Here is a 26,301-nt window from a genome sequence, read left to right as displayed (position 1 = left end):
TAGCCACGGAAGGGAAGGCCGAAGGGGCAAGAGAAGCAGCACTTGAGGAATCAGTACCACGCAGAGAGACGGCCGCAGAAGAGCGGCCAGAGTTTTGGACCCGTATGCGTTTCATCTGCATAGCGTCCGCCCTGATACCACCCACTCCGATCAGGGGCTCTCCTCACGGGCGCCACCCAGCCACAGCAAGGGCCGTCTGGCACGGCGGCCATTGCCGGGAGTTCCGATGCTCCAGGATGACGAGCAACCACTCCAAGGCATGCATGAGGAGGTCACAGCTCAGGTATCAGAAGTGTGATCTCTGTGTGTTCAGGGGGCTCAACCAAAAGGGTACATAGCGACCCCACCACACGGGCTGGCTACCGTGCTGGCTATGCACCCTAGCATCAGACAACGACGTAAAAGAAAAGGTGGAATGTACTAGTAGGGCACACGTCGGAGACACTAGGTAAGGTGCTCTTCCCCAAATGGCTCACACTACGGAAGAGAAATTTTGGAATGGAGGTCAAACCCCAGAGGGGGACCAAGGAATGCCAAAAGGAGGAGATAAGTACGCAACAAAGCCGGAGTGTAAAACCAACAGAACCAGGAGGATAGCGGGGGCCAACATAAGCAAGGACACCAATAGAGGGAGAGGAGAGGGCGAGGGGAAAGGGGTATGGAGGGGAAAGGAGGGGAAGGGAAAGGAAATGCAGCCCGGGAGAGAAAGAAGGCTGCAATGGCTCGGGGCCCCGTGCTCGCCACGCACGTATCCACGAAAGAGTTGTGGACCCCCTGGGGGGAAGTGCGTGGGTCGGCCTTCAGACACGCACAGGGAGGAAAAAAGAGAAAGGGAAAGGAAAGAAGAGGGGGTCTCAAACGCCGCAGCGGAGAAAAGGGCAAGGAGAAGAGGGAAGGAAAAGAGAAGGACAGAGGAAGGACGAGGACTTGCAAGTCGAGAAAGCAAGGAATTTTGAACAGTTTCGAGCGTCCGTCTCTGGACGTAGGCACAAACCATAGTCCCAGAGGGGGAGAAAGGGAAGGAAAGAGCCAGAGGTGGGGGGGGGGGGGGGGGGGGTGAAGATGGGGGACGGGGAGGGATGCGGAAAGGGAAGGGAAGGTATGCAGCCCGGAAAGGAAGGAGGGCCACATTAGCTCGGGGTCCCGTGCTCGCTACGCACGTGTCCACAAAAGAGTTGTGGACCCCCTGGGGGGATAAACTGAAGTTATATGAGATTGATGGTATAACCAACCAATGGTTAATGTCAAATATAACCAAAAAGAATGCAGGAAGATGTACTCAGTAATTCAAACAGCATAGTACGGGAATGTAATTCTGACTGGGGAGAAATCACATGTAGAGTTCCGTAAGGCTTAATCTTAGATTCACTTGTTCCTCATGTGTGAATGATCTTCCATCTAATGTACAACAAGCCGAATTAGTGCTTTTTGCAGATGACACTAATACTGTAATCAATCCAAGCACACATACAGAAACAGAAGAAATAGTAAACAAAGTTATTAAGTGGGGATGTAATGGATTTTGGTAAAAAAAAAAAAGGATCGAGTTTTCAAAAATATTTTTTCCTTGATCTACACAGTTTAATCTATGTTGTGTGTGAATTTAATCATGACAGCAGCTTTAGAAATGCCTTTACCTTGTTAAACTGATTAACTCTGCACTGGCGACCACTCCCACCTTTTCTGACATTTGGGGAACTACTTGCTTCAGCAGAATTTTTGTCAGTGCAAAGGCTATTTTCTTTCGATAAGTTTGGCTGACATCTATATATTTGCCTGAAAACTTTCTTGTGTGTCTTTTATTTATGTTTTGACAATACTAACACATATTAGTTCGTGGAAGTCAAGATTTATGCATAATGGGTGGTGGAAAAACTGTGTTAGGAAATGGAGGTTTCATGGAAGTCTTTCTACCAACAAAAAAGATGAAGCAGCTCGAAATGAAGAACACAAGTGCCCAGCTTCAGCATCGAAACTTGGGACGGGGGAATTGTACAGGTGTGTGAAGTTGATTTGGATTCCACTGGATTCAGACTTATTGATTTAGAGCTGTTTTCATTTCATGTGTTAGGTGTAAAAATACAGAATGCACAACTGTTGTTGAAGAAAGAAGAGTGGGAATAGCTTGTGATTTTAAATTAATTTGTAATTCGTGTGGCTATGAATTTTCATTTTCCTTCTTAAAAAAAAAATTAAAAAACTGACACTGGTACCTATCAAAGCAATTTTAGGCTGGCACATGCTCTGAGATGCCTCTGACAGTGGTTTTCTGAACATGCCTCCACCTTGAGCAAGGTTTGAAAAAAAATAAAGAAATGTCTGATACCGTATGCGATACTGCCAAAGTTTCTAGAAAGAAAGCAGTGGAGGGATTGGTGGAAATAAACCAAAAAGAAATAGATCCTGGGGCAGATATTCATGATAGTGAATCTCCTACAAATGTTACTGACCTGTGAATCTCCTACAAATGTTACTGACCTGTGTGCCTGTAGATGGGACCTGGATGAAAATGGGTCACACATCTCTGTATGGAGTTGCATCTGTTATTGGTACTGATTCAGGACAAGTTTCAGATGTAGAAATTATGTCTAGATACTACCACCAGTGTGCAAATTGGAAAATGTACCATGCTCTAAAAATTATAGTGGCTCAAGTGGGGGCATGGAGGCTGCTGCAGTTGTGAGGATGTTTTCCAGACCTGAGGACCAGTATGGTGTTAGATATACTAAATACTAATGGGGACTCTTCATCATTCAAAGATAAAAATCCACACAATACAACAATAAAAAAGTTGGAATGTGTTGCCCACATCCAAAAGAGGCTTGGTGGTAGACTTCGTTAGTTGAAAGAGAAGAAAGGTGAAGTATTTGTGGATGGAAAGACACTAGGAGGAAAAGGCAAGATTACTCTGAAAGAAACTGATTCTCTTCAATTATTTTATGGGAGAGCTATCAGGAAAAAAAAAAACCACAATTTAGAGGCAATGAGGTGTGCTGTGTGGGCAATTTTTTTTTTTTTTTCCCCACAAACTATCCACTGACCAAACACCAACACACAACCTGTGTCTGAAAGACGATTAGTGTAAGTTCAGCAACAGAAATGAAATGTATTCACATAAACACTCATTATCAGAACCTATTATTAATGCAATTATGCACACATTCAGGTTTCTTCCAAACCTCAATGTAATGAGGAAATGTCTTCAAGGACAGACACAAAATGCAAATGAAAGCTTCAACAATTTTATTTGGATTAGATGCTCAAAAGAAAACTTTCTGTGGAGTTTAAGTACTCAAAATAGGTGTCTATTATGCAGTTTTATGTTACAAGAGCTGCATCAAACCAGTCTCAGGACTGAAGACCACAACAACAACACGTTACAATAATGGAAATAATGGCAGAATCGAAGTGCTGAAGAGAGTTGGTCTGTTTACAACAAAAGCATTTTACACCATCGACATGAGCAGGGTCGAGAAACCTAACAGATCAGTCAGTGCCTCACCTGCAAATACAGGCCAGCCATATTCGAAGAGGAGAAAAGAGAAACCTGGAGGATGAGGAGTACCAGTACAGAGGATTTTAAAATTGAGGTAAGCTTATTACATATGTGGCAACGGCCTTGCCGCAGTGGATACACTGGTTCACAGCTTTACTTCTGCCAGTACCTCGTCTCCTACCTTCCAAACTTGAGCCGGGCGTGAGTCGTGCTTCGGTAGCTCAGATGGTAGAGCACTTGCCCGCGAAAGGCAAAGGTCCCGAGTTCGAGTCTCGGTCGGTGCACACAGTTTTAACCTACCAGGAAGTTTCATATCAGCGCACACTCCGCTGCAGAGTGAAAATCTCATTCTAGTAACAAGACTGTCCGAGGATGGGTGCCGCTTAAGGTATTTATGGGACCAGCTAGCGGTGAAAGGGGCCAGTCTAGAGGATGACAGCAATGCCAGCAGCGTGAATAATAGTATCAGACAACATCAATACAACCTGACAAAGAGGGGATAAACACAACCTGGGAGGTATATTGAGGCCAAGTGGTGTGACGGATAGTCCGGCAGGGTAACCCGGCCACCAGGAGACGGAAAGGCAACGAGAGAATCTCAAAGAGAACTGGTCACCGTCACACAGGTCATCGTGCAGCGACCGTAGTAATGAAGGGAGTAGGGGAGGGGAAGTGGGGGAGAGATCAGTGATGAAGAAAGTGCCATAAGCAGCACTGAAATGTGTAGGGGAATCACCATTAAAAAGGCACAGGTCATGGCCCACAAGGAACTGGTCTATGAGGAGACCCCAATTACAAGAAGGACAGCCCCAAAGTGAGTGACGGGCATTAAAATCCCCGAGGAGGAAGAAGGGAGAGGAGAGTTGCCGAAGGAGGGCAGTTAGGGCAGTGGGTGTAGGTGGCCTGTCAGGAGGTAGTAGAGAAGGCGAACAGTGACTGAAGAGTCCAAGTGGATCTAGATGGCCATTACTTGCAATGTGGTACAAAGGGAGACGCATGTAGTAACAATGTCTGTACAGGCCAATGTGCAAACACTATGGAAGCCCTCAAAGTGCTGACACTATTAGGACATAAAGCACAGACCCCACGAAGTGGGTACTAGTAAAATGAGATTACTATACCAGGTTTACCGGTATGAAATGAGCGTCAAGATACAAATGTGCCAACAGGGGACATTTGTTGTTAACGAGCCTTAATTTTTGTTTGTTTGTTTGTTTGTTTGTTACGACATCTGTCAAATATATTTAGTATACAGCAAGTCATGGAACAAACAACATTAACAATGTCGAATTTTGCACCAGAAAGTGATGATTTGCGGAAAGCATTAATTTTTTGTTTTCATTTTTAAAAAGTGCTGCAGAGTCGCATTGAATGCTTGTCAAGGCATATGGTGATGGTGCTCCTTCAGAAGCAACATGCAAAAGATGGTTTCAACACTTCAGAAATAATGATTTTGATGTAAGAAATGAAGAACGTGGAAGACCACCAAAAAAGTTCAAAGATGCCGAATTGCAAGCAATATTGGATGAAGATGATACTTTGAGTCAGAACCAAATGGCAGCATTGCTAAATGTTGCACAACAAACAATTTCTGACCGTTTGAAAGCTATGGGAAAAATCCAAAAGTGTGGAAAATGGGTGCCACATGAATTGAATGAAAGATATGGAAAACCGAAAAACCATTTGTCAAATTTTGCTTCAAAGACATGAAAGAAAATCAATTTTGCATCGAACTGTTACTGGCGATGAAAAATGGATATATTTTAAGAACCATAAATGGGAAAAATCATGGGTTAATCTGGGACAACCATCAACATCGACTACAAAACCAGATCGGTTCGGCAATAAGACAATCCACTGTGTTTGGTGGGATCAGAAAGGGATCATGAGCTTCTAAAACCCAGTGAAACTGTGAATACTAATCGCTACAGACAACAAATGATCAATTTGAACTATGCATTGATCAAAAAAAGACCAGAATGGGCCAGAAGACATAGCAAAGTAAATTTTTTACACGACAATGCACCAGCACACAAAGCAAAACTGGTTCAGGATACAATCAAAACACTTGGCTGGGAGTTGCTACCCCACCTGCCGTGTTCACCAGACTTGGCCCCTTCCGACTACCATTTGTTTTCATCAATGGGACACGCATTGGCTGAGGAACAATTCGATTCCTACGAAAAAGTCGAAAATTGGCAGCGAGATTGGTTTGCTTCAAAAGACGAACATTTCTATTGGCGTGGTGTCCACAATTTGCCAGAAAGGTAGTCAAAATTTATAGAAAGCAATGGTCAGTACTTTGAATAAAATGTTTTTACTTTTCAGTTCAAAATTAGTGTTTCATTTTCACAACAAAAAAAATGCTCATGTCATACCAGTACACCTGGTAGAATGATACAAGCTGTGGCGTTGAAGAAAATAAGGAACTGCAACACTGGAAGGTGACGCTAGGATCTTTTACAATTTCATTGAAATGAAATGGTGTGGCACTGACGGACGGGAGGCCCCATCTGGAGAAGTTAGGACGACAAGTAGCAAGTCTTACTTCAGGTGACGCCACACAGAGTTACTTTTGTGTCTGTGATGATGAGACATGACACCCAGTCCACGAGAGGAGAAAATCTCCAACTTGGCCGGGTATCAAACCCGAGTCTGTTGCACAGTATGCAAACATGTTGCCACTCAGTTAAGCATGCACACAATTCCACTGAATAAGTACAGAATAGGAATCCAAATGGTAGGCAAACAGGCCAAAGCTGGTCACACCACCAGGTAACCACCTGTCACCAACAAGGACAGGTGACATCCATAAAGAAGAGCTCTGACTCTGGTTGTGACGAGGAGTCAGCACTTCTGGGGGCACCGGAGGGGCCTCGTCCCAGGACCAGGTGTCTCCTCATCCTCTGTAGATCGAGGAGGGCAGGGTCCAGAGAGAGAGATAGCACACTTCAGAGAAATCTGGAACTGAGGAAGAGCAGGCAACCTTGAGGAACACAAACTGTGGGCCCAGTGGCTGATGTGCGGCAGCAGGTCTCTGGTCTGGGAGATGGTGGGGAGAGGGGATGGGTCCTGTGACGGGATTGCCATCACTGGGAAATGCCAAAGAAGGGCCCAACTTCTCCGGCTGAGTAGGGATAGCGGCATGTGGAGGGGTCTTAGGAACTGCAGGGGGGGAGGAGGAGAGGTGTGGAGGGGAAGGGGGGATTGAGGTAAGGAGGATGGAGAAGCAGGAAAGGAGGTAACAGAGGTACGGTGAAGACAGTCATATTTTAGACAAGTCCCAGTGTAGGATAAACAATCAAGGAAGTTCCCAGAATGAGATCTTCCCTCTGCAGCAGAGTGTGCACTGATATGAAACTTCCTGGCAGATTAAAGCTCTATGCCAGACCGAGGCTCAAACTCAGGAGCTTTGTCTTTTGTGGGCAAGTGCTCTACTAACTGAGCTACCCAAGCACAACTCACAACCTGTCCTCACAGCACTTGCCCGCGAAAGGCAAAGGTCCCGAGTTCGAGTCGGTCCGGCACACAGTTTTAATCTGTCAGGAAGTTTCAATTAAGGAAGTTGTACTACTGAATATTCTTTCCTTTCTTATAAACCAGACAATTTGGTGAAAGTTGAGAGTGACACTCATGACAAATAATGCACACGGGTGGTGGAACACAGGAGCTTCCCTTATGGAGTGGCTGTCCACATTCACTGCAGCAATGGTCTGCTGTACAGCAGGAAGACATGTGCCTCCCTTCCCCGGGAGATACTCTAAAATCCCCAAATAAAGGCTTCGGTATTGATGCAACTGTCCTTACAGCCTTTCTGAACATTCAGAATGACATGAATGTACCATCTTTGCTAACTGGCTCAGAATTCCTCAGCAGTTTGAAGGGTGAGCTCCTTATGAAAAATGACACTCTGAACCATATTCAAAGACTGATGAGAAGTTATAGACACTGGGATGTTGTTGAGATTGTGACAAGCAAATCCTACCACATTGTACCCATTGAGTCCACTCTGCCAAACTTCTCTTCTACAGTTCCCACAAATAATAATGACTAGATGGTGATGGAAGTGTCCCCGTCAGGCCTGTTGGAGACCAGGTAGAAAGCATTTCAACCCAAGTTGCTGCACCTGGCCGTCCTCCCAAAGGAGTAGCCAGGGACGGGAAGGCTGTAGGGTCATAAGAAGTAACATTAAAGTGTCCATTCCCAACTAAAGAGATGGCTGTAGAACAGCCATTGTTTTGGATCAAAATGTATGTCATACACCAAGCATGATACCACCCACTCTGATCAGGGGCTCTCCCCATGGGCACCACCTAGCCACAGCTAGGTGGCCACTGTCAGGAGTTCCGATGCTCCACCATGACAAGCAACCACTCCTTGGCATATATGGGGATGTAGCAGCTCAGGTACCAGAAGAGTGATACCTGCATGGTCAGACGGCTCAGCCAGAGGAGTATGTAATGACTCCACCACAAGGACTGGCTGCCGTGCTGGCTTTATAGTGTTGAAAGGACAACAGCATTGAGGAAAAGATGGGAGAGGCAGTAAGAGCACCTGCAAAAGATGTTAAATAAGGTGTCCTTTCCTAGTTGGCTCACACAATGGACACAAAATTGAGAAGAGGAGGTCAACCAACCCCCAACCCTAAAAAAAGCAGGAGGATAGCTGGGCTGATATATACAAAGACACAGAGAGAAGGGAGAGCGCGGGCAGAGGGGAAGAAGTGAGGACATGAAGGGTGGGGCATGAGGAATGGAATGCAGCCTGGGATGTAAAAAGGTGCTCAATAGCTTGGGGCCCGTGTGCGCCGTGCACTAACGCGTGAAAGAGCTGCGAATCCCCTGGGGGCTTTCAAGTTTGGCACCGATCACCGTGTCTTACAACATGTTTTCATAACTTCAGAAATCCCCTATACGAGGCCCGTCTAAAAAGTATCCAAATATTTCGAATACCTGACGGGGTTGGGACTCTAATCCCCTTCAAGGTAGGCTCCTTCTGTTTTCAGACACTTAGCCCACCTATCCTTCCATTGCCAGAAACACCTCTGTAAGTCATCTTTTGGAATGGTGTTCAGTTCTGTCATCGCGTTCCGCATTATCTCTTCTCTACTCTCAAAACCGGATCCTTTCAGTGGTGTTTTCAATTTTGGAAACAACCAGATGTCGCAAGGAGCCATGTCTGGAGAGTAGGGAGGCTGGCAAACGTTTCCACGTTTGGCAAAAAAATGTTGGATCAAGTGGGATTAATGTGCGGAGGCATTGTCGTGATGCAGTTGCCAGTTTTTTGTCATCCACATGTCTGGTCTTTTGCGGCGAACTGCATCACGGAGTCACCAGAGAACACTTTGATAGAACTACTTTGTCACTGTTTGTTCTTGCGGTTCATATTCGTGATGCACAATTCCACGGACAGCAAATAAGACAGTCAGCATCACCTCGATTTTGCTTCACACCTGTCGCACTTTCTTCGGCGTTGGACACTTGAAAGCTTCCATTGTGATGACCGTCTTTTTGTTTCTGGGTCATACCCGAACACCCGTGCCTCATCTCCAGTAATAACAGTGTTCAGAAACCAAGGATCAGTGTTGGTGGTGTCCAAAAGGTCCAGTGCAACGTCAAAACAGAGGTCTTTTTGTTCGAGAAACAAAAACTTTGGCACAAACTTCGCAGCCACTCGACGCATGTTCAAATCATCACGCAAAATTGCATGTGCAGAATCTTTACTCACGTCAAGCTCTTGGGCAATTTCCCGCACCGTCAAACGACAATCTGCCATCACCAAATTTTGCACTCTCTCAACAACAGCTGCACTTCGAGCAGTTTGGGTCCTGCCAGAACGCTGGTCACTCTCTGCTGATGTGCGGCCATTTTTGTATCAGCCGAACCACTCCTTAATTAGTGTTACACCCATCGCATCTTCCCCAAACACATGCTGAATCTTACGAATTGTTTCACTTTGAGAATCACCAAGCTTTTGACAAAATTTGATGCACTTCTTTGCTCAACACGTTCAGTCATCTCGACAGAATCGATAATCTGATGAACACGTTGTGTGGCATCTCACTCAGCAACAGACACGCTGGAAGGTGGGGCAAAATTCAAGCACGTGCATAAAGGTCTCTTCCTTTACTGTGTACAGTGGCGCCGCACTATTGTCTCTATTTTGCACGAGAAAATCAAAGGTCGGATACTTTTAGACAGACCTCGTATGTATGTATTATTTAACGAATGGACTCAAGTGAATCTTCCGAGACAATAGTTGTGGTACATGGGAAATTGTCATTCCTGAGTGACTGTAATATGATACAAGATGACTTAAGAGAGAATCTCTCTTTGGCTTGGTGAATGGCAGCTGGCTCCAAATGCAGAAAAACATTAAGTCAATGTAGATGAGTAGGAAAACAATCCCATAATGTTAGTGCACAGTATTGGTGCTGCGCGGCTCAATTACAGTCACGTCGATCTAGATGTAGTGCTGTGAAGCGATTTGAAATTAAATGAGCATAGGGAAGCCAAATGGTCAATTTTCGTTAATTTGGTTAGTCTATAAAGAAAACCCCTTACAGAACCCTAGTGCAACCTGCTCTCGAGTACCACACTGCTCGAGTGTTTGGGATCCCCGCCAGGTCAGATTAAAGGAAGACATAGAAGCAATTCAGAGACGGGATACTAGATTTGTTACTAGTAGGCTTGATCAATGTGTAAGTATTACAGAATGCTTTGGGAACTCAAATGGGAATCTCTGGAGGGAAGATCAGTTTGTTTTGAGGAACACTAATGAGAAAATTTAGAGAACTGGCATCTGAAGCTGACAGCAGAACGATTCTACTGCTGCCAGTGTATGTTTCACATAATGACCAAAGATAAGAGGAATTAGGACTTGTTTGGAGGCATATATACAGCCGTTTTCTCTTGCTCTATTTATAAGTAGAACAGGAAGATAAATGACTAGCAGTGGTACAAGGTACCTTCCGTCATATGCCGTATAGTGGCTTGTGGAATATGTATTGTAAATGTAAATAGCTGAAATATCTAATATCTAGCTGTGATCCTAGACCGCCCTCCGACATTGTGTGTGTGTGTGTGTGTGTGTGTGTGTGTGTGTGTGTGTGTGTGTGTGTGTGTGTGTGTGTTAGTGCGCGCATGTTTTAGATTAGTTTTAGGGTGCAAAAAAGTCATGGTCATAAGCACCCATTCAGTGGGGGAGAAGGGTAAAAACAGGAATTTAAATCAGCAGCAATGGGAGCAAAACTCAAGGAGGAGGGAAACTAAAAACGGAAGGAAATCTTAGAAAAGTGTTATTGAAGGGGGATTGTTTACCCCAAAAAGAGCTTCAAATGACCAATGTCATCTCAGTAACATTTATATACTCAAGGATGCAATCCGCCGAGTGCGCGTCATCTGCTAAAAGGGAAGATATATCAGGCGACAGCTGTAAATGGGCACATAGCAGATTAAAATAGGGGCACTGAAGTAAAAGGTGTCTCACCGTCCACGACTGGGAGCAGTGGGGACAAAGCAGGGGAGTATCGCCACTTAATAGATGTCGATGGCTAAAAAGACAGTGCCTAATCTGGAGTCTAGTTAAAATTACCTCCTCCCGATGAGGCCAAGAGGAAGAGGTCCAAACACAGGGAAAAGGTTTTATGTCCTCTAATTTATTATCCTGAAGCCCAGACCAATGTGTGTTCCGTAAAAGAGCAAGACAGCAACCTAAAACACTCCGTGATCAGCAAAGGGAACCATGCAAACAGTGGTCCGAGGAAGAGAGACAACAGCCTTTGCAGCTATATGGCTGCCTCATTGCCGCATATAGCAACATGCCCTGGGATCCAGAGGAATGACACAGAGATGCCCCCAAGTGGAGCTTGTGGAGGGAGTCCTGAATCCGGTGGAGGTTGAGAAGAGACGTGAGCATATACGACAGTGGTTTGAAAAGTTCTCAGAATCACCACGAGAGGTCAGTGCTAGCGCAACGAGTTGTTCACGTGATATTCATTGGACTGCTGCCTGTAAACACATGCCACATCAGTGCTCTTGGAAGAGAGCTGCGGGGGGGTGATGTGGCTCTGGTGGTGTTCCCGCATAGTGATTTGCGAAGATGGAAAAGAATTGAGACTCGAGCAGGGATTAAGTACTTTGTAAAGAAAGGTATGAAAGCAAAGGACATTCATGCCGATTTTCAGAATACACTGGTGGACTCTGCGCCTTCATATTCAACTGTTGCCAAGTAGACAAATTAATTTAAATTTGGTCAGGAGAGCTTAGATGATGATCCACGCAGTGGTTGGCCAAGATGTGTCACTACTCCAGAAATCACTGCAAAAGTGCACAAAATGGTCATGGATGATTGCCGATTGAAAGTATGTGAACTTGCTCACACTTGCCACATGTCATCTGAAAGGGTGTACCACATTTTAACTGAAGAATTAGAAATGAAAAAATTATCTGCAAGATGGGTACAGTGACTTGACGCTGGATCAAAAATGCATGAGAATGGACATATCAGAACAATATATGGCCCATTTTAGTACAAACAAACAATATTTTTTGTACCAGTTTGTGACCACACTATACTCCAGCGACAAAACAATAGTCAAAGCAGTGGAAACATGCTGATTCTCCACCACACACACACACACACACACACACACACACACACACACTAGATTACCACCCCACTGGGCAAACAATTACTGGAGGATACTATGCTAACCTCCTGGACAAATTGCAACAAAAGATACACAAAAAAGGCCAGGTTTAGCAAGGAAGAAAGTCATCTTCCATCAAACACATGTGCCATCATCATGGCAAACTTACACAAACTAAGCTATGAATTGTTGCCACACCTGCCTTATTCACCTAATATGGCTCCGTCAGACTTCCATCTCTTCTGAAAACTGAAATTTTTTTCTTGGTGGATGAAGATTCACTTCAAACAAAGAATTGATAGCCAGAGTTGACAACTATTTTGAGGGCCTGGAGGAAACTCATTGTCGAGATGGGATCAAGGCACTGCAACATTGTTGGATTAAGTGCATTAATATACAAGAAGACTACATTGGGGGAAAAAAAACATAATATACTGTATCTGCTGATGGTGATGGATGTATTGGAAAGCCTGGAGAACAGCCTAAAGCTCCTCAGTAAAAACCGAACACTGGTTGGAAAGCCAAAATCTAATACGGGTGTCGTCGGCAACAATACAGGCACTCCAGACATCAAAGATGGTCTTGGCATCGTCAGTGTAAATAAATTTGGCATCCTCCATTTGTGTGCGTAGAGTAACAAATGCCCAACGATAAACTATGGGGGGGGGGGGGGGGAGATACTATCCTTGGGAAGCTGACAAAGGTGACGGCGAAGACAGGTCCGGGGGCGAAGCCAAGGTGGCATTGTACTCCCATTGTCAAGAAAGTTTTAGGAAAAGGGAAGGAAAGTGAATGCCACACTTGATGGAAGTGGACTCCCAGTGGTAGTAGATGGGAAGGGCTGCCTGCATACGCTAAATCCAAGGAGGTGTCAAAGAAATGGACATGGGTCGGATGAGTAGGCATGACAGGTGACTAACTTGTAACGACTCAGGACAGCACACCGACTGGACAGCGGAGGACCAGAAGGCTCTCCATAGGGCTAGTATAAAAAGCTCCAGATGCTAAACACAATCCATGGTGGTGGACAGAATCTAGACGCCAAAGAATAGACAGCCAATTCAGAGACCACTCGGTCCGCTCCCAATGAGGTACCACTCAGAACAGGGAGGGTCTTGAGGGATCACAGACAGTGAGCCGAAAGATATGATACGTGAGAAGCCCAGCACACTTTTCTGTCAAACGTAAGTCCCAAGAATTTACCGATGACTGCGAGCAAGAGGTCAACAGGGCCTAGATGTAGGGCAGGTGGATAAAACTCTGTAGGACGCCAAAAATTTACAAGACAGTCTTACTGGGAGAAAACAGGAAGCTGATTTCGATGCTTCACGAGTGGAGGTGATCGAGACATCCTTGAAGACATCGTTCAAGAAGATCTGGTCCGTTGAGAGCTGTAGTAGATTGCAAACTCAACGACGAAGAGGAAGCCCGAGACATCGGGAAGGAGGCAATCCATAATTGGATTTATGGCAATGGCAAACAGTACAACACTTAGCATGAAGCCCTGGGGCACCCCGTTTTCCTGGAAGAAGTATGGAATGGAGTAGTGTCCAGCCGCACCTTAAATGTGTGTCCTGTCACAAATTCATGGATGAAAAGGGGTAGCCCCAAGAGAATAGTGTGCGGAGGATGCCTGTCCTCCAACAGGTATTGTATGCCCTCTCCAGATAAAAAAATAGAGCTACCGTTTGGCGTTTCCTGCGAAAACTGTTCACCATATAAGCGGAGAGAGCAACAAGATGGTCAACTGTGGAATGATGCTTTCGGAAACAGCAGTGGGCAGGTGTTAAAATGTTTCGGGACTCCAGACACCAGCCTAAACAGCAATTTACGATACACTCCAAACCTTACAAATGCCACTCGTTAGAGAGATTGGGCAATAGCTGGAGGGGAGATCTTTGTCCTCTCCAGGTTTCAGAACAGCTTCCTGCCATCTTCTGGGATAGATATTGTCGACCCGAAGTCGATTATAAAGGCGAAGGAGGCACCTAGCACAGACTAGGGTATGATAGATGTAGCAACATTTGGACATATGTAACAATGGCATCCTGTACCTCAAATGACCTATTAGGCCAACTGAAGTATAGGATACAAATTTTATTGTTGAAGGTTTCTTCACTATCGCTAGTAATACTATCGTAATTTTCACTCGATATTATTAGTTTCGAAGGTGAATAAAAAATTTATAGCCCATACTACAGTTGACATATATAGGTCAACATTCATCTTTGCTGTTATATATGTGCAATACATCATCTCTGGTAATTTCTGACGTCATTGGTCAAAGCCGATGGGTTGCATCCCATTCTTCGGTAATCCCTAACAGCGCACACTATCCTAGTGTGAGATTTAGAGGATTTATTGTGCTAGTTTTATGTGGAAACCAACTACTAGAAGTGCACTCTAAGAAGAGTTTGATCAACATGCGTGACAGAAGATGCAATATCCAAAGAAGTAAATCTATCAATACTGTTAATCTCTAACCACTGTCAACTTTAGCTAGCAGATAATACTGTGTTTAATGCATCTACGTCTGTGAAAGCAGAAGCAATATGGAAGTTAATGAATACTGGAATATTATGAGTAATTCTGCCTGAAATCATCTTACTTGGGAGAGCTCTACGATCAATGAAGTTCCGCCATGTAAAGGAGGACTACTGTTCCTTCCTCTTAACAGATATCAAGAAAAATAATATGTTCCACACATTAAGAATGAAAATCAACGTAACTGTCACATCAACAAAGGAAACTTTAGGCACAAATAAAGAGTTTAATATGTCTGTTTTCTGATAGCGGTTTCTCCCTTAAATTCAGAAAAACTTATTCCGGCCTAGGTTCATGGATTTTGTTACACTGTGATGTGATAGCTAAGAAACCCACCCTCATGTCTTGTGATACCTGTATAATGGATTTCTAGCACAGGTTCAAATATGAATACCTGTTACTTCCAATCTACAATAGGCCTATGCACAATGTGATTGACACAGTGGTGAACAATGTTTTGTATATCACCTGGTGATTGTTATGAAGGACTGCTATAGCTTGTTCTTCCATCATGTCATGCCCTCAGACTTGGACAATTGCATGACGACAATGTCACGCCAAAGCATCCTTAAGTTTGGGTATCAGGGCAGTTGAACGACCAACAGGTACCAGGAGTCCACTTCAAGCCACGATGAAATGACCTGGTGTGTGATGTCATTTGTGCAGGCAGAGATAGCACAGAAAATTGACAGTATTTATTTTACTTTTATGTTAGTTTCTGGAATGTAGGTTGTCAGAATAAACTGATTTCCATCATAGCCAGAGGTGAGGTGTAAGTTATGTTTATAGGTGACTGGCTGTGATTTGGCAAAACCAACAAATGTCAATACAAAATTTTTGTTTTGTCAACATCCTGGTCTTTAGCCTAATTTGAGGCCTAGTTAGAGCTGAACGGTAATAGTTTGGTTAAGGGTCAGTGAAGCCAACAATTGTGAAGTGATTAGAACTATATTGTTCTTGTTATAGCACATATTTTGTACAGTACTGGATTTTACCAACCGGCTTTTTACTATGTTCTGCACCCTACCTTCACCTTATCCTACCATATCTTGTTAATGAATGTGTGTGTATGTTATTTCTGCATGTTTCTGACATGTCCAATACTATTGTACTGAGTGGTCCATGGACGAATAAATAAATAAAAGAGATGGTGGTATTAGCAGGATTCAATATTTTTGGGTATGAGGCATTACTTATGAGAGTTACACAGTGGGCACCTTAACACTAAAAGGCTCAGAACCCTGAAGTATGGAAAGTAAAGTTTCAGTCATAAGTACTGAAGGAACTTTTTACAGAAACAAGCAGACATAACACAAGGCTGAGGTAACAGATGGATAGATGACTACCCACATATGGAAATCATCAGGTCTTTTCACATTGGGGTACTATGGTAGAGCTATCAATACACATATGAAATGGTACATTTTAAGAGCAACTTCATTAAAGAAGATCTGGCTTTTCCATTGCTGTACCTTAACAGGCAAAACCTAAAAGAAATGTGTCAACCAGATAATTACAGGGAGCAGACAATTTATAATGTTACTTGCAAAGGCCCCTCATAATAAAACGTCACTGAATCGGTTTTAAACAATACCATACACTTCTCTGAACGATAACTGTACGCCTACAGCAACCCGACCACGTTAAGTAGTCTATGCAGTTGAAGTAGTTCCTCTCGTATTTGCAACAGCCTTCATGTTAAGTCAATTGCCTCATTTGGGTAAAAAGTATAAGGACTACTAACAAACGTGAAGTGTATCCGTCATTTCCTGTAAAATCTTGGAGTAATGATTCTAACAGTCTTTTACTTTGATGTTGCTATATTAACTATCACATAAACCGATTACTCAAATGCAAAGTTACATGTATAAATGATAGTAAAATACACTCCACTCGTAAGGCGGAAACTGCTGAGCGATTTTCATGCACATACATACCTTAGTAGTTTCCTTTCATGATCTAAGTTAGATGCGTCGTACCACGTCTTCCTCAGTGACTCTACGTGGTGTATTAGTTCCCGATAGCCCCAAATTTGTTCTATACAAGTACTAAACGATTTTATGAACTGTCTATGAATATGGAGATTGATTTCCTTCGCACTGGCCACAGTATTAACGGCGAAGGGAACAAGACTTTTTCTCTCCGTTATGAACAGTTTAGAGTCACACTGGCGATCCAGTACATCCAGCAGTTTCCTAATAGACTGATTTCGTGAGTAGCGTAAGGAGAATTCCACACCATGGGCGCGTGTAGCCCCAGGCTTTTCTCCGTAACATATCCTTTGAAGCTCACACAACTTCGTAGTTTTCCTTAGGATCCACTTAACTGCCGGTCTTAAAAGCCAATAAATGTATGTCCACATCGATCGAAACATCTTCGCTCAGCCACTGCTTCCACATTACCGGAAACCGCCCTTTCCCACACACAATTTATAGGACTCACATTCCAACACATCTATAACGCCGTCATTTTAAACGACGATGGAAGTTTGTTTTCCTCGTAACCAAAGTTGTTACACGTAAGCTGTGTCCGTTTTCCACGTGACCAAAGTTTTTACACGTAAATTGGAGCCAGTCACTACAGTCTTGCGTATACGAAACGAGCGATAAAGCGATTGCGACATCTAAGGGAGTAGTTTCGTATTTGCGAGAACAAGAATTAAAGAGATATTTGCGTTTCCTATTCCGCTGAAATATAAAATAATAATCGCTTACTTGTTTCGAATCGCTATTAAAGGAATGCTTGAACGGGCAGATGTACATAGTGCTCTACTTAGTATGCTTTTTAAGGGGCCCTTAAGGTTCAATAATATTGTCAAACCGTTTAAGAGCGCGTATTGATGTATTACTAACACCAGAAATATAGACGATCAGTACTGATCGACTTCAAAGTATTCTCAGTACTGTCAATACATAATGAACGAGTTTGACAATATTCTCCATTCAAATGTTGACAGATCTTCACGAACCAGCCACGCAGCGTTAGTGTAGAATGTTTATTTTTCAATAAACCGTTGTGTATATCATACCCAAGATTGAATTTTTAAGGAGTCTCTTAACACAAAAGAATATTAATAGCCTATGCAGGGGTAATCATTGTGGATACCACCTTTGTATTGTTAACGGAGGATTCGCTAAGACACTGCTAACATCATGAATTTGAAAATATAGTACAGATTGGTGTATTATGTACCAGATTGGAAAAACTCTCCCACTTCTAAAATTGCGTCCTATATCTTCAATGACTAGTAAGAGGTCTGCAAAATACACGTCTTCAACAAATTGTCACAAATCATAAAAAACTACTGTACATTAACTGCCTAAACAGGTCCTTGCAAGGCAGATGTAATTGCTTCACATGTCTCGGATCTCTTGTTCATGATCTTCTGTCTTCATTACGACGGTCGCATTCCCATATCGACAGGCAGTGCCAATATACTCCTGTCGGCGTTGAGTTTCTTAATGGCTTGTAGTAAACGTCAGTAAAATCATTAGATGAACGTCGGCCGAAGAACCCGAGACAGAACCCCATAGGCAGTTTGTCAACAAGCGGCCATGAAAGCCTTAACAATGTTATATTACGCCTCTATGGGGAGGAGATTTACAGATTGTACCGACGCCTTGACCAACGATGGAAGAAGAAAGCGCGATTGATGTCCTTTCTCGCCTTTCTGTCACGGTGCCGAGATGAAGATGCTACACCGAAGTTCTTGAAATGTAAACGCCTATTCACCACCGCCCAAGCACATCGTATCTACGACAGAATGGAACGAGGTTTTCTTCGTGAGCGAATTCATATAACATGGAGAGACTTGGCAAGAACGGATCAGGAACTTCTGGACATTTTCTATCAACTAAGTAGCAGAATACATCCAGACGACTGGGACAAGAACGACAGCATCACTCACAGGAGCATGCAGAACGAACTCGAGCACTGCACCGAGCGACAGAAGAAAAAGTCTGAAAGATGCCGAAAGCAGATCGACAAGGCGATTCCCTACATGTCACACACAGTGGTCAACCTCAAAGAACGACAATTGACCGTAGAGGAAGTGTCTGTTCTTCAAAAAGGAGGGAAGTTTGCAATTATCCCGAGAACTGTACCTATCATTGCCAACACCGAAGCGGCCATTCGGACCCTTCCTTGTGAAAGGGCAGAGGAAATACGCACTGAAACAGCCAGGATACTGCGCCGAGCAAGACCACCAGCTTGCAACCTGAAGAAAGAAGAGCTACAAGCCATTAAGAATCTCAACACCGACAAGAGTATATTGGTACTGCCTGCCAACAAGGGAAATGCGACCGTCATAATGACCACAGAAGATTATGAGCAAAAGATCCGAGACCTATTAGATCCGACGACGTACCGAAAACTAAGCGCAGATCCGACGCAGCGTATCACACAGAATACGAATCGATTAACGAAAGCGTCTTTTCTGCCGACGGACGTACAGAGAAACCTGCGCAACACAGAAGCCCTACCACCTCGGCTGTATGAATTACCCAAGATCCATAAGAACAACGTTCCACTGAGACCGGTTGTTAGCGCTCCTGGCTCACCGACATATAAACTGGCAAAACACTTGGCTTCTCTGATCCAGCCACACGTGGGAAAGACCGACACATACCTAAAGGACTCAGGACATTTCATTGAGAAGCTGAAGAAACTGAAACTTGCACCAAACGACATCCTTGGTCAGCTTCGATGTTGTTTCTTTGTTTACAAAAGTGCCACTCAGTGACGCTCTGGAGCAAATCGGTTCCATTTTCCCGCAAGACATCACAAAGCTTTTCCATGCATGTCCCACCACGAGCTATTTCACGTGGAATGGCGATTTCTACGAACAGCTGGAAGGCGTCGCCATGGGTAGTCCTCTCAGTCCAGTGGTGGCCAACTTCTTCATGGAACAATTCGAAGCGCAGGCACTGGACTCGGCGACTTGCAAACCTAAGGTGTGGTACAGGTACGACGATGATACTTTCGTTGTGTGGAGCCATGGTGAAGAACAGCTCAGTGACTTCCTAAGACACTTGAACAGTCTCCATGCCAACATAAAATTTACCATGGAGTTACAAAAGGACAAAAATCTGCCATTTCTAGATGTGCTGGTCACAAGGGATGGTGAAAACCTGGGACACTGCGTGTATCGAAAACCGACACACACGGACCGATACCTGCACAAACTATCAAACCACCATTCGAGCCAGAAAAGAAGCATGATTAATACGCTCGTAACGCAAGCAGGACGAATGTGTGAGCCACAGCACTTCAGGCGCGAAATGCAAAGACTTGGAAAGTGTTCTGAGGAGCAATGGGTACCCAACAAGTTAGAAGTGTATCAGAGCCAAACACTTGGCGAAGTAAGGAATCAGAAAAAGAAATGTCGGGTACGGCCATTCTACCATACATTCCCAGAGTGACGGACAGAATCGGCCGTATATTGCGCAAACATGGCGTAAAGACGAGTTTCAAACCAACAAAGAAGATCAAAGAGTGCCTTAGATCCGCAAAGGAGAAAAGGGATGCACTTGCAATGTCGGGAATATACCGTATACCATGCACATGCGGAAAAGTTTATGTCGGAATGACTGAAAAATCAATCAACACCAGGATCAAAGAACATAAGCGACATTGCAGATTGGGGCAGGTGGAGAAATCGGCCATAGCAGAGCACGCACTGAGCGAGACCGATCACGTAATAAAATTCGCCAACACGGAAGGTCTGGCTGTAGAGAAGTACTATCACACGCACTTGTTCTGAGAAGCTTTAGAAATACAAAAACCCTGCGAACAGTTTCAACAAGAAAGAGGAAAGCCTTAAGGTAAACGGATCCTGGCTTCCTGTACTGCAGCGAACGATCGTCACAGGTAGCTAGAGGAGAACCGCACCGGGGAGAAGCCCTCGGACATTGGCACGACAGGTACATATAGTCTGCAGCCGCGAGCTCGGCTCCAGTTCACCACTGGCAATGGAAGGTGAAGTTTTGACAATACCAGCCTCTTGTGCTGGCGAAACGTCAGTAAAATCATTAGATGAACGTCGGCGGCCGAAGAACCTGGGATAGAAGCCAATAGCCAGTTTGTCCCTTCAGTATATTGAAGATTTCACAAACTAGAATTGCCAATAAATATTGAACGTGTGTAGGACCCTTTGTAGGTACCACTTTAAATCCACCTGAACTAGAGAGCCCAAATGCGATACTTCGCACATATTCATAGAAATTTGCCTATTGTGAATCAAAGGCATAAAATATCATCGTCAAGAGTAGTGGCAGAGAATCTGTAAGCTAGAATACGCAAGCTGTGTCTATAGGTCAATTCACACAGGCCATCGGCCGGCCGTAGTGGTCTTGCGGTTCTAGGCGCACAGTCCAGAACCGTGCGACTGCTACGGTCGCAGGTTCGAATCCTGCCTCGGGCATGGATGTGTGTGATGTCCTTAGGTTAGTTAGGTTTAGTAGTTCTAAGTTCTAGGGGACTGATGACCACAGCTGTTAAGTCCCATAGTGTTCAGAGCCATTTGAACCATTTTGAACACAGGCCATCACATTACGGCACCGTGACGTCGGGTAAATGGAAATGTCGTGTGGCTAGGGCCTCCCGTCGGGTAGACCGTTCGCCTGGTGCAGGTCTTTCGATTTGACACCACTTCGGCAACCTGCGCGTCGATGGGGATGAAATGACGATGATTAGGACAACACAACACCCAGCCCCTGAGGGGAGAAAATCTCCGTCCCAGCCGGGAATCGAACCCGGGCCCTTACGATTGACAGTCTGTCACGCTGACCACTCAGCTACTGGGACGGACGTGACGTCAGGTGATACCTACACTGCCCATCACTTCACGTCCCGTCAGTTCATTTAGCCCAGTACCGAAAAGTTGGTTATGAGCTATCGCTGTGACACAAAAAGTCGGAGTATAGTACCTAAATTATGGAACTAACAACGATACGGTTCGTTAATAGTCAAAGCTAACCAGATAATGTATGCTCCTGAACAATTTTGTGTGGTAAAGTCCTGAGAAATGACACAACATTTCAAAATGTCGACGTTGACTTGCTAGCGAATATATGTACATAGAAACACATCAAGCAATACTTATAAGGGACTAAATAGACTTGGTTTACCTTATCCATTACGTTTTCTTTCTGTGGCAGCTAACAGCTTCGTTGACAACTATATTATTTTCTTCATTAAAGCTAACTTTGTCACGTAGGGCCAGTTGTACAATCTCGGGGTAAGTCAACGGTTAGCTAGCTGCAGAATAGGTTAACCACAGGTTAGCTTGTAGTACGCGTTGTATGACGCCATTTTATTCTCCAGTTAATTATTCCCAGAAAAGAGTTCATGTCCAGTTAAGTTGACAATAGCTGAAGAGCACTGTGGGTATTTTCATGTACATCATTTAATATTTTCTTGGTTGTTTTCTTCAGAAATAGCATGTGAGATATGTGTTTCAGATTGCAAAACTATTCGCTTGAGAATACTTTGAGGCTGGAAGATACTGGAAATGAATTAAGTAGTGTAGTAGAAAACATGAAAACTGCTGCAGTATCATTCAATGAAAAATTAGTGCAAAGCATTTCACTAAATTAATAGTGTATTTATAACAATATCACGATGCATCACAAAATCAAATAGGGGTAACGCAGAAGTAGGCCTAATAATGAATAAAAAAAAGTAGGAGTGCGGATAAGAAACTAGCAACATCATAGTGAATGCATTATTGTAGCCAAGATAGCCACAAAGCCCATGCCTACCACAGTAGTACAAGTTTATATGCCAACTAGCTCCACCGATGATGAAGAGATTAAAGAAACAATGTGATAAAAGAAATTATTCAGATAGTTAAGGGAGATGAAAATTTAATAGTCATGAGCGACTGGAATTCGATAGTAGGAAAAGGAAGAGAAGGAAAAGTAGTAGGTGATTATGGAAAGGGGGTATGGAATGAAAGAGAAAGCTGCCTGGTAGAATTTTGCTCAGAGCATAACTTAATCATAGCTAATACATGGTTTAAGACTGTATATGTGGAGGATGCTGGAGACACTGGAAGGTTTCAGATAGATTACACAGGGCGTACATAAAGTCCAGAAACACTTTCAATTATTTATTGCAAAAGTACCAAACATTGTACAGATATCATACATATGTCATTTTGAAGAGAAACCCTGAAAGTTTTTTTTTTTTTTTCGTGTATACCGCTAAGTGTAGTTCGGTAATTTGCCGATAGACAGCGCTAGTCGCAAACATGGTGAGTTCAGGTGCGGTGCGAGCTTTGTGTGTGTTTCAGTTCGAGAAAAACAAATGTGCTACAGCTGTTCAACGGAGGTTTAGAACCAAGGACGGTAAGAAGCCACCAACAAGGAAGGCCATTTACCTCTGGCACAACAAATTCGTTATGAATGTTTGCTTGTGCCCGGCAAAGAGAAGCAGACATCCCGGTGTGAGTGAAGTGAATGTGGAGCACGTATGATAGACATTCATAAGGAGTCCAAACCAATTGGTGCTTCGTGCATTCCGTGAACTCGAAATGGCTCCTTTCAAATTGTAGCTAGTGCAGAAGCTCAATGAGGACGACAAAGACAACCGTTTTGAGTTTTGTTTGCAGTTTTAACAACTGAATGAGGATGGGGATGGCATTGTTGATCGCTTAATTTTTAGCAATGAAGCCACTTTTGACACTAATGGGAAAGTGAACAGGCTTGGTCGTCCAATCTGGGGTACAAAGCATGCATATAAATGCACTGAATTTGAGCGTGATTCCCCAAAGGAAAATGTTTTTTGTGCCTTGTCACATCGAAAACTGAATGGGTCATTCTTTGTCACACAGAGCACTGTCACTGGATATTCCTACTTGGACATGTTGCAGCAATGGCTGATGCCGCGAATGCAGTCGGATTCTCCCTTCATCTTTCACAAGTTGGGGCTGCATCCCATTTTCATCATGAAGTTTGTGACTACCTGAACACAGAGCTGCTGCATCGATGGATAGGTCATGCTACAGAAGAGGACAGCTATTCATGAAATGATCTTCCTGACCACAGATCTCACTCCATGTGACTTTTGTCTGTGGGGACACATTAAAGATCTGGTTTATGAACCGCCTCTACCATATGATGTAGCTGAGCTCCAGGAGATAATACAGAAAGTGACTGCCACAGTCAATGATGCCATGCTAGGACGGGTATGGCAAGAATTCGATTACTGTATTGACGTCTGCCGGGTCACTCATGGTTTGCATATTGAATGTTTGTAAAAACATCTTTCAGAGTTTCTCTTCAAAATGCAATATGTATGCCATCTGTACAATGATTAGTTCTTGTGCAATAAACAATTGAAAGTGTTTCCGGATTTTATGCACACCCTGTATAATCGTAAACCAGAGATTTAAGAAACAGGTTTCAAATTGTAAGACATTTCCAGAAACTGATGTGGACTCTGACAACAAGGTATTAGTTATGAACTGTAGATTAAAACTGAAGAAACTGCCAAAAGCTGGGAATTTAAGGACATGGAACTTGGATAAACTGAAAGAACCTGAGGTTGTCGAGTGCTTCAGAGAGAGCGTTAGGTACAATTGACAAGAAAGGGGAAAAGAAATACAGTAGAAGAAGACTGGGCAGCTTTGAGAGATGAAATAGTGAAGGCAACAGAGGATCAAGTAGGTAAAAAGACGAGGGCTAGTACAAATCCTTGGCTAACATAAGAGATATTGAATTTAATCGATGAAAGGAGCAAATGTAAAAATGCACTAAATGAAACAGGCGAAAAGATGTACAAACGTTTCAAAAATGAGATCGACAGGAAGTGCAAAATGGCTAAGTATGGATGGCTAGAGGACAAATGTAAGGATGTAGAGACATATACCAGCTGATCAAAAAGTCAGTATAAAACTGAAAACTGAATAAATCACGGAATAATGTAGATAGAAAGGTACAAATTTACACACATGCTGGGAATGACATGGGGTTTTATTAGAACCAAAAAATATAAAAGTTCATAAAATGTCCAACACATGGCGCTTCATCTGATCAGAATAGCAATAATTAGCATAACAAAGTAAGACAAAGCAAAGATGATGTTCTTTACAGGAAATGCTCAATATGTCCACCATCATTCCTCAACATTAGCTGTAGTCGAGGAATAATGTTATGAACAGCACTGTAAAGCATGTCTGGAGTTATGGTGAAGCATTGGCGTCGGATGTTGTCTTTCAGCATCCCTAGAGATATCGGTCGATCACGATACACTTCAGGTAACCCCAAAGGCAATAATCACACAGACTGAGATCTGGGGACCTGAAAGGCCAAGCATGACGATTGTCATGCGCAGTCACTGACTTTTTGCTGTCCAGCGCCATCTGTCGGACATTTTGTGAACTTTGTTTTTTTTTTTGTTCTAATAAAACCTCATATCATTCCAAGCATGTGTGTCAATTTTTACCTCTCTATCTACATTATTCCGAGTTTTATTAAGTTTTCAAATTTATACTGACTTTTCGATCACCCAGTATTACTAGGGGTAAGATATATACTGCCTACAGGAAAATTAAACAGACCCTTGAAGACAAGAGAACCACTTGTATGAATGTCAAGAGCTCTGATGGAAAAACAATTCTAAGCAAAGAAGGGAAAGCAGAAAGTTGGAAGGAGTATATAGAGGGTTTATACAAAGACCATGTGCTTGAGGACAATACTGTGGAAATGGAAGAGGACGTAAGTGAAAATGAAATGGGAGATATGATATTGCATGAAGATATCGACAGAGCATGGAAAGATCTAAGTCGAAACAAGGCCCCGGGAGTAGACAACATTTCATTAGAACTACTGATAGCCTTGGGAGAGCCAGCCATGACAAAACTCCACCATCTCGTGAGCAAGATTTATGAGACAGGCGGAATGCCCTCAGACCTCAAGAAGAATATAACAATTCCAGTCCCAAAGAAATCAAGTATGGACAGGTGTGAAAATTACCTAATTATCGCTTTAATAAGTCATGGCTGCAAATTGCTAACACGAATTCTTTAGAGACGAATGGAAAAATTGGTAGAAGCTGACCAGGGAATATCAGTTTCGATTCTGTTGCAATGTTGCAACATGTGAGGCAATTCTGACTCAACGACATATTTTAGATGATAGATAAAGGAAAGGTATTCCCAATACAAAACAGAGCGGAACAATATTGTCTGCTATGGACATACTGTGGCTGAATGAAATTCGGACACTACCATACAGTTTTGTCAAAACATTTTGTAACACGAAAAATCGGTTTTTTGTCTAAAACAGAAAACGCTGTTAGTAAGAATAGTGCACATAACTTGAGTGATTTTTCGATTTGGTTAAGCCTATCGTGCCACTGTATGCTAAATAAAACGAAACAGTATTTTCCACTACTGTGGCAGTTGCAACACATGCAACATAAACAAGACTATTTTTACACGAATCGTCATTTTAATGTGCCTGATTTCCAGAAATAACATGATGGAATTCATGAAGTATTGAAATCAAATCCACATTACTACAAATAAACAGTATTATTTAAGAAAACAGAGAAATTTTCTCACCTGCCCATCATATGCTCCATTTTCTCACCTACAAGATTGAAACGA

At 43.3% G+C, this 26,301-nt stretch overlaps 1 protein-coding gene and 1 non-coding gene across 2 annotated transcripts in view; one reads left to right on the top strand and one right to left on the bottom strand.

Annotated features, from left to right (window-relative positions):
* The window catches only part of LOC126428172 (ELMO domain-containing protein 2), a 30,917-nt gene extending 13,704 nt beyond the window's left edge, over positions 1–17,213 (bottom strand). The window contains exon 1 of the mRNA XM_050090085.1: positions 16,628–17,213. Within this exon, the coding sequence (XP_049946042.1) occupies positions 16,628–17,064 (437 nt within the window). The 5' untranslated portion in view covers positions 17,065–17,213. The remainder of the gene's footprint in view (positions 1–16,627) is intronic.
* Positions 3,707–3,780, top strand: Trnas-cga (transfer RNA serine (anticodon CGA)). The gene has a single exon. It is a non-coding gene; the product is annotated as a tRNA-Ser (tRNA).
* Positions 17,214–26,301: the final 9,088 nt, after the last annotated feature.

The sequence above is a fragment of the Schistocerca serialis genome, chromosome 12 (genome assembly GCF_023864345.2).
Source record: "Schistocerca serialis cubense isolate TAMUIC-IGC-003099 chromosome 12, iqSchSeri2.2, whole genome shotgun sequence".
Lineage (NCBI taxonomy): Eukaryota > Metazoa > Arthropoda > Insecta > Orthoptera > Acrididae > Schistocerca > Schistocerca serialis.
Note: the sequence above shows the minus strand (reverse complement) of the source record. Positions and strands in the feature narration are given on the sequence as shown.